At 34.8% G+C, this 8,913-nt stretch overlaps 2 protein-coding genes across 2 annotated transcripts in view; both read right to left on the bottom strand.

Annotated features, from left to right (window-relative positions):
• Window positions 1-996: 996 nt before the first annotated feature.
• LOC115986501 (putative disease resistance protein RGA4) overlaps window positions 997-8,913 on the bottom strand; it is a 60,380-nt gene continuing 52,463 nt past the window's right edge. The window contains exon 2 of the mRNA XM_031109612.1: window positions 997-1,121. The gene's annotated coding sequence lies outside the window, so the exon portion shown is untranslated. The remainder of the gene's footprint in view (window positions 1,122-8,913) is intronic.
• LOC115984506 (putative disease resistance protein RGA1) lies at window positions 2,145-5,612 on the bottom strand. Its single transcript, XM_031107528.1, has one exon. The coding sequence runs from the start codon at window positions 5,610-5,612 to the stop codon at window positions 2,145-2,147; it is 3,468 nt and encodes a 1,155-aa protein (XP_030963388.1).

Genomic DNA, 8,913 nt, shown 5'->3' with positions numbered 1-8,913 from the left:
ACTGAGAGTTGTGGACAACCTGTTTTACTTGCAACACAAATATAGTTTGGTAAAATAATTATATTTGCAATATACTAATACCAAAATAAAAGGATATTTGGAAAATTTTAATATGAGCAAACAATTGATACTTCGCAAAGAAGTCATCAAATATCCTAAATATCAGGTACCCACAAAATAAAGCTATCCTTGAAGAGGTAAAGCTCTGAGTGTTAACACCAAGTTGTGGTATTTAACCATGCCATACTACCAAACATAAGTTTGAGTACATAAATAAATAACCATATACGAAACTTAAATGATTTACCTCTTAATTTTTCGGTTGTGGCTAGATAATTGCTATACCAACTCGCTGTGGATAAACAACAAATCGTTTTTGTTATATTCCAAGCTTGCCTATTTTCTGCACACAGAATCAAATGACCAAAAAAATCACTATGCTCTTAATTGAAGGGGAAAAAGAGGATTGAATTTTAACAAAGATATATGGACCTATAGAAACTTTGGAGCAGATCATTTTTTTTTTTTTTTTTTGTTGATAAGTTTGGAGCATATCATATTTCCGAAATACATTTGATTTTATCCCAGTATAACAGAGCCAACCACAAAAATTTGGGACTAAAGCTTTTTTGTTGGGTTGGACTAGATCATCAAAAAAACACAAAGAGAACAAAGAAGAAGAGTTAAGAACATTAGTAGTTGACTCTCTACAAAGGATTAGGATTCACAATTAATCTACATTTATCTAGAAATATAGAAAATGAACCAAGTTCAGGCCCTGCCAACTATAGGACATGAACTTTTTTAGGTGGACCATCCCCTCTTCTCGGTTTATGACTTTGTGATATTTATTGAGTTTTTTTTTTCTCTTATTTGGAAGAAAATTGATTAACTCAATATCACCATACTGTTAAATGCCAAAAATCAGAGATCCCCCCAGAACTGTACTCCAAATTACTCAATAACCTTTGATTACTGATGACTCTAACCAAGTACCTGAGCTAGACCAGTTTCCAAAATCCTCAAAGCATCCAAGCAGTAGATCCTTCACCATATTTTCCACAAAAATCTTCAAATTCTTTAGATGACCCACACTCACTTGATGATTAATCCCACTAAATCTGTTGATAGAACAAAAGGCATATTCATTTTAAGGCCATTCGTGTAAACAGATTACAAAAAGGATAACAATATTTCAATAACAAAGAAAAATTATAAAAAAAAAAAAAACATTAAATTTTGTTTCAGTGCATCACTATTGGCATCCTAGAAATGCAATGTGAATCTCATAGAGCTTTAATTTCGAAGCAAAATTTCTTTTCTTATAAAGGTGGTCTTCACAACAAAACGGAGTATCACACACTAACCTTCTTAACAGAACTCTTAGTATGGCCATTTATAACAATGAAATCCTTGGCTCCTCATTGCATGAATAAAAATAACAAATCCATTTTTGCAAAAGGCTTAAATTAAAACCCAATAAACTAAGAAAGAGAGTTGCATTCCAAAAAAGAAAAATCAAGAACAAAAAAAAGAGAGTGAACAACTAGAAAGAGCACTTGTTCATGGATGATATTGGGGTTGGCCAAATCTTTCTTGTTGAAAAAATGACCAAAAGCAAAACTTTTAAACAATGTCCAACAGTTTGGTTTCTTTCAAATCAATCTTGGATTTTTCATTGTTAGAAAATGTGAAAAACATAAAAGTTTCACCAAAGTGAAACCAGTACAATTATATACCATGGTTGAGTATATTTATTGTTCTAATATTTTGGAAATCCACCAAAAAAAAAAAAAAAAGATAATTAAAAATTTCTTTATTTTTTGGAAATCAACAGAATATAAAGAATAGAATTCCCAAAAATTTACTATGTTTTCTCAGTGTTAAAGATATATTAGCCCATTAACATAGACTCAATATATTAGCCCATTAGCATAAGCTCAAGCCTAATTTTACTTTAACACTCAGCAACCATACATATATTATATAAGATAATTAAGAAAATTAAAAAAAAAAAAAAGTAAAAAGTGAAGAGCTACCAAGCTCAGCTATTGCAGAAGACATACCAGAGGGCTAGTGTTCGAGGTAGCCCAAGAGGAACTGATTGAAAAATGGACTGGTTCACATTTTTTCAGCATATAAAATCACCAATTCCAATATTTGATAACAGGGACGTGAGCAATTTTGAACCAGTCTTCCCCAATTCCCCTTTCACATCTTTTCGCTAAGTCAGGACATCCTTCAATTGTTAGCTTTTGTAAAGACTTGAGAGAAACCATCTCATCAGGAAGTGATTTGAGATTTGGACAATCGTAAATGTGAAGTTCTTCAAGGGATGTGAGATTAGTAATCCCATCGGGAATTGATGTTAGGTTAGGGCTTTTTGAAATTTGAAGGTATACAACTGAGGTGAGCTCTGGGAGAATCGTCAAATTGGGGCAATTAGAAATCACAAGCTTTCGCAGAGCTGAAACATGTTGAAGCCCGGATGGAATAGACTTCAAATTCAGAACGCTGTCGTATCGCAGAGAATTGAGGCATTTCAGATGTTGCCATTCGATGCCATCATCACCCATGTCACTAATTGAATCAAACAGCTCACAATTATGAATCTCCAAGCTCTCGAGTGAGGTGAGATGGGGCACAGCTAGAGATAGAGATTTCAGCTTAGGGCCTCCTTCTATGCTTAGTTGCTTGAGAGAACTCAGGTTTGACATCCACTCATCTGGTAGAGCCTCTGTATCCTTTATAAAACTTAAATTCATAGACTTTAATTTGGAGAAAGGAGAGGACAAGAAAGAGGAGGAAGAAGGAAGCGACAAATTCATTGCTATTGTCCGTTGTAAAGGTTTCAAACTGACTTGTTCCAAAAATAGACTTTCTTCAAGATACGGAAATGGAGGTAAGGAAGTTAGATTAGGGCAAAACTGAATATATAAAGCAGAAAGATGATGGAATGAAGGCAGTGACTGGTGATGCGGATGTTGTTGGTGATCTGTTGTTGATGTGCTCCTCCACCATCCCTTCAGATTAGGGCAGCGCCTAATAGAAATTGACTTTAGCGATGGGAATAAGGATGAAGTATGAAACTCCTCATTTATATCACCATCTGATATGTACTCCAAAACTTCCATATTATGAAGCGATAGACGTTCCAGAGAGTGGAGTCGAGACAATCGTGGAAGTTGTTGACATCTCTTACAACCAGTTATAGATAAATCAACCAGATTTGTGAGCAACGAAAGCCAACTTGAAAATCTCACACCCCCATAACCATTCACAGACAAAAATTTAAGATTTTGGTGTGGTTGGAGGCCTTCTAATAACTTCTCATCACCATCGTTGTCGTCATCAGAACAAAAATAATGATCATTTGCATGCCATAATAATGACAACCGGTCAAGATATTGTTTTGCCCTTAAATTGGCAGCATTGGGTTCTGAATAAACATCTTCCAAACATCTCAAATTTGAGATTTGTAGTTTTCCTCTCAGGGAGTTTAGCGAATTCAATTCGTCTAGCCCACTACTAATGGGCCCAGAGGTAGAAGCTTGGTTGTCTCTCACAACAAATAATGATAACGTTTGAAGGCATGTCATTTTCCCTAATCCATCAGGCATATGACTCAATCGCCCACAATAGCTATTCTCAAGATGCCTGAGGCCAACCAAAAATCTAATGTCTCTAGGTAATTCTTTAAGCTTCTGACAATCATTGACTTTTAGTGTTTGCAATTTCCAAAGTCTAGAAATAGCATTAGGGAGAGTTTCAATACCATGATTCTCAGAAAAATCAAGATAAGTAAGATGTATCAACTTTCCAATAGAATCTGGCACTCTCTCAATATGCACTCCACATAAACCCAATGCACGCAATCTTCTGCAACTCAAAATAAGTTTATTCAACTTTGATTCATCTAGTTTCCCCGCTTTACCAGACTTATTAGGTTTAAAAGTTAGAAGGCATGTACGTAACTTCTCTGCTCTAACTAGCAAACTTGAAGTTTCAATAAAAGATAAGTCAATATATAATGGAAGTGACACATGACGAGGTTTTTCATCAAAATTGTTTCGATCCAAAGTAATTATTGTGCACTCTGGCCCTGCAACTAATTGTGCAAGATCATGAATTAAATCATGCATCTTGTAATTTAATTTTCCCATTGCATTTGTCACTTCTTCGAAGAAGGACCTCCAAAGCAAATCCTTGAAATACTCATCTGCAACATCTTCTAATTCTTGGTTTTTGTTTGATGGTCGGATAAAACCTTGTGCTATCCATAGTTGTACAAGTGTCACCTTATCAATCTCAGAATCTTTAGGAAACAAGGAACAAAAGGCAAAACAACTTTTTAAATGTGATGGAAGATAATCATAACTCAACTTTAGAATTGGAAAAATGTCATTTTTTTGTTGAGTTGCACTTTCTAGTATATTATTGTTGACATATGACCATTTATGCTCTGTTTTCTCCAAGTGCAGTACATTTCCTATAGACTTTATGGCAAGGGGTATCCCTTGACACTTGTGCACAATTTCCCTTCCAATTTCTTCTAGTCTAGGATTATTGGTCCCTTGCCCTTGCCCTTTTCTAAATGCTATTTGTTTGAATAACAACCAAGACTGTTCTTCATCGAGACCTTTAAGAGTGTATATTGAAGTTGGGCATGTAATCTCTGCTACCAATCTCCCACGTGTAGTTATTACAATTTTACTTCCCTTAGCACCACCCATTAAAAGGTCTTTCAAACTATCCCATTTGTGAGGATCCTCATTCCACACATCATCCAAGACAAGTAAGTACTTCTTTTGATTAATTATTTTACGAAGTTTATCTTGTAATTTATCCATGCTATGGTCTACAGGTTCCTTACCTGTAGCCGATATTATTTTTTGAATAATCATTTTCACATCAAAGACGTCAGATATACATGTCCACATTTTTAGCTCAAAATGTTCTTTGATGTTCTTGTCATTGTATACAAATTGAGCAAGTGTGGTCTTTCCTAACCCACCAATCCCCACTATAGGAATAATTGAAACATTCTCTTCATCATTAGGCTCCAATAGCAGTTTTATGATGGCCTCTTTATCATCTTCTCTCCCAATAACTTTTTCATCAAGCACAAATGAGTGAGTCTCTTCCCTATCCATACTCACAGGTGGCTCTACATGGTAGTCTTTCAAATGAAACATTTTCCTATCTTCCGCTATAGCATTTAGTTTCTGCTTCATCTCAATTATTCTACGACTCATCTCTCGACGTAAAACAAATGGGTTTGAAGTTGAAAAGAAACCGCGTACCTTTTTTGCAATATTCTCATTCATCCCTCCTTGTTGTAAAGCTTCGGTGAGTTCAGTGTAGAACTCACCCAACAGGTCATCTGCTTCATAAACTGCGTCCTTAAGCTTTTCAAGCCAATCCTTAACTTGATGGCTATGACTCTGCTGCTCTGCTGCATCCCGAAGTACAGCTTGAATCGTGGAAACAGTGTTCTTGATGTTTTCAAGTTCAGCTTCGACATCCCAATGCGATACGATCCCTTGGAAAGCCCAAGAGCCCAAATCTTCAATGATTTTTTGTGCAACGGCAAGGAGCATTCCTTCGGCCATTTCTTTGTAACGTGGAAAAGGAACTTAGAAGAGCGAGACGAAAGCTAGAGGATGGGCTTGAAGTGCTCCAATGTTAGTGAAGGTAATAGTGCTGTGAAGAAGAATCAAGCTTTGAAGTGGAAGTGTAAACATTAACAGTTTTCCTTTATATTTTCTTAGAAGAATCGTTATCATGCTTTGGAAAATAACAAGAAGCAACATGTCAGTGATTGGCCCTTTGCAAAGAAAAAGCCGCGCATAGCCTTTGCAAAGTAAAAGCCGTTAGTAAGCCAGCCAATAGCCATAACAAATCACCAATAATATACAATGATTCGAAATGAAGACCATGTCAAAAGGTTGGTCCTTCACCGGAACAAATCACCAATATACAATGATTCCAACAATTGGTCCTTCATATGTTTACAAGGTATTGCTTGAACGTTTCAATAAAGGAATAAAAAAAAAAACATAAATTCATGCAGGGAGGTCAATGGTCCTAATTAACAAAATAATTTTTAAAATAATATTTTTTTTTAGTCTTTCAATATTATGGCGGAAGAAAGTTTGTACCTGGACGAATCCTGCTTCCTTTAGCCCTAATATAATAGTGAAGTGAACAGAATGACCCATGTGTTTACAAGGTATCACCCGAACAATTTGAATGAGAAAGATAAACTTTATCTACCATTTTTTTTCTCTCTCAGTCTTGCAGTATAATTTTTTTTTTTGGATTATTAATATCATTATATAGTTTGAATATTACTAATGGTAATAGTAATTAGTTGACATAATCACAGAATGTACAACAAACATTTGTAGATTAATATTACTTAATATATGTCAGGCCTTGAGACTAAATACAGTGGCTCTAAAATTTGAATGTGATCTAATAGTATTTTAGAACTTAACAATGATTAATTTTAAGTTGTCTCTTTTTAAGAAAATAAAATAAATAAATAGATGAGTTCGAAATAAGTTTGGATTCATTAAATATATGTTGAATGAATTTGAGATTAAATTGCTAAAATTTAATAGAATTTGGAACTGGTTCTGAAATTTTTGCATCAGGAAACATGTGTAATGGGATTGCTACAGCCATTTATTTTATAAGGCAAAATGAACGATAAAAGAGATAGAGGAAATCAAGAGAGTAGGTTTGAAGTGCTCTACTGAGGGTGAAGGTAGTGTTGCTCTGAAGAAGATAAAGACCAGACATTAACATTATTTATTGAAGCCGCCCTGCACTGTTTGCTTATTGTTTATTCCTTGGAAAAACGAATAAAAAAATGAAAATTATTATTCATGCAGATTACAACAAAAAAATATTTTTGTCTGGTTCTTAAAAAGAAATATATTTCCGGGTCTTGGTCAAGTGATATAGCGTGATACCCACGAGATGCCATACTAGATACCCCATTTCCTGAAAAAAAATTTGGGAGATTAGTTGCGACCGGCTTCAAGTAAAAATAAAAACTCATGAGGTGCCGGCATTTGTCTAATTTTTTATTTTTCCAGATGACCTAATAAAATGTTTGTTTCAAAATCTCAATAATGTAAATTGCGATGCTTTCTATTCAAAATTGTTCGCAACGTGTTAAAATGGTAATCTTTGATTGGCGTAACGTAACTTTCAATCACATTAAACTATAACAACTAAGAAAAAATGTAATATTTTGTGTCACTAAGTCATTTGTGAATATAAAGTGGGACCTTGGTCTGTGATTAAAAGAGGCAAAGATGTAACTTCTGGGAACAAACATGATAAAACATTAAGGTTTTTGTCATGTCTTTGAATCCACCTCCAAGGAGAAAAAATTAGGGGATTAGTTGTGACCAGCTAAACTAAAAATAAAAAAACATGAGGTGTTGGCCTCTGTCTAATTTTTTATTTTTCTGGATGACCTAAAATGTTTGTTTCATCGTCTCAATAATGTGAATGGCAATGATCACTATACTAAATTATTCGCAACTTGTTAAGGTGCTAAGTGTTGATTGATTTAACATCACTTTAGGTAAATTTTATTATTAATACAACTTTTATTATACCAAAGAGTAAATCACAATAAACTACATCAATAATTAAAAAAATGTGAAATTTGTGTTATGAAGTTATTGGTGAAGCATAAAGTGAGACCTTGAATAGACTTTGATTAATCACTAATTATTGTTTCACATAACTAGTTACACACAATCATACACAACTTATGTGAAAGCTCGGATTTGTGCTAAAACCCAAGAGCTTGTTCAGACCCCCAATTAAAAATTACGATTAGATTACTTTTACTCTAACTTAGATTAAGTGCAGAACAAAAGTAAATAAGCGCAATCACTAGATCTACTTTAGTGCATACACATGAACAATAAACAATAAAAGTAAAGCACAAGAGTAAGGGAAAAGAGATGCAAACACAAGATAACACCAAGACGTGTTATCGAAGAGAAAACCGAAGAACTCGATGAAAAACCTCTCCGCGACCCTCCAAGTCGAAATTGATCCACTAGAGAATAAAGTTAGAGTACATGAATAACAAAAGACCCTCCAAGCTTAGTCTACCCCATGTACTTGAGCCATCCAAGCTTCTGCTATCAACTGACTTCTCGGAGCCTTGTCTTCTCTAACTTTCTGGATCTTGCAATTCAGCCCGATTGCATCCGCCAATGAATGGTTCCTTCCAATGCTTCTCAGCAGCACCAAAATCTCACTTTACACTCAGAATGGGTGTGATAAGTGTTTGGGCTAGCAACTTTTCAAAGATCTAGAGATGGAGAGGTAGGAGTTGAGGAAAACCACAAGGAAATGTGTAGATGATTGTGGGTATAACAATCTCTAACTCTCAAATGTATTTTCTATGGTTTTTTCTCTGAAAAAAACACTCCTTACACTTTGTGGGTAATGAGGGTATATATAGCGTGGGTAAAGATTTGGTAAAGCAAAATATAACTTTTTGCCAAACAGAGACTTTCGCAGGTCCATTGCAGGTTGGCCTTACTTGCGAAACAGTCGCGAAAATTACAACCTCGCACGACTCTTCATCTTCCAGCCATGTGCTCTACATGTGGTTTTTTCGCGGGTTGCTTCTCGCGAGCTACTTGCGAGCCAGTCGCGAAATCCACTTTGTTAATCTTTTGAAGCTTGATTTTTCATTAATCTTTCACACTCATCCCTTACAATTTAACCCACATACATATAAGGAAAATGATTGAAGAAATTACAATCAAATTTGACACAGAATAAAAGCCAACACAATATAGTTGGAAATCATAACTTTACACTATGAAAACACAATTTCAGTTATAATTGTGAAATGGTGAAATTGTGAAA

This window comes from Quercus lobata, chromosome 4, assembly GCF_001633185.2.
Source record: "Quercus lobata isolate SW786 chromosome 4, ValleyOak3.0 Primary Assembly, whole genome shotgun sequence".
In the NCBI taxonomy this organism is placed as follows: domain Eukaryota; kingdom Viridiplantae; phylum Streptophyta; class Magnoliopsida; order Fagales; family Fagaceae; genus Quercus; species Quercus lobata.
The sequence above is the reverse complement of the archived record's forward strand: the minus strand, read 5'-3'. Positions and strand labels throughout refer to the sequence as shown.

Bases quoted from the DNA above. Each gene is read 5' to 3' on its own strand.
- LOC115984506 (XM_031107528.1), bottom strand. From the start codon at position 5,612: ATGGCCGAAGGAATGCTCCTTGCCGTTGCACAAAAAATCATTGAAGAT.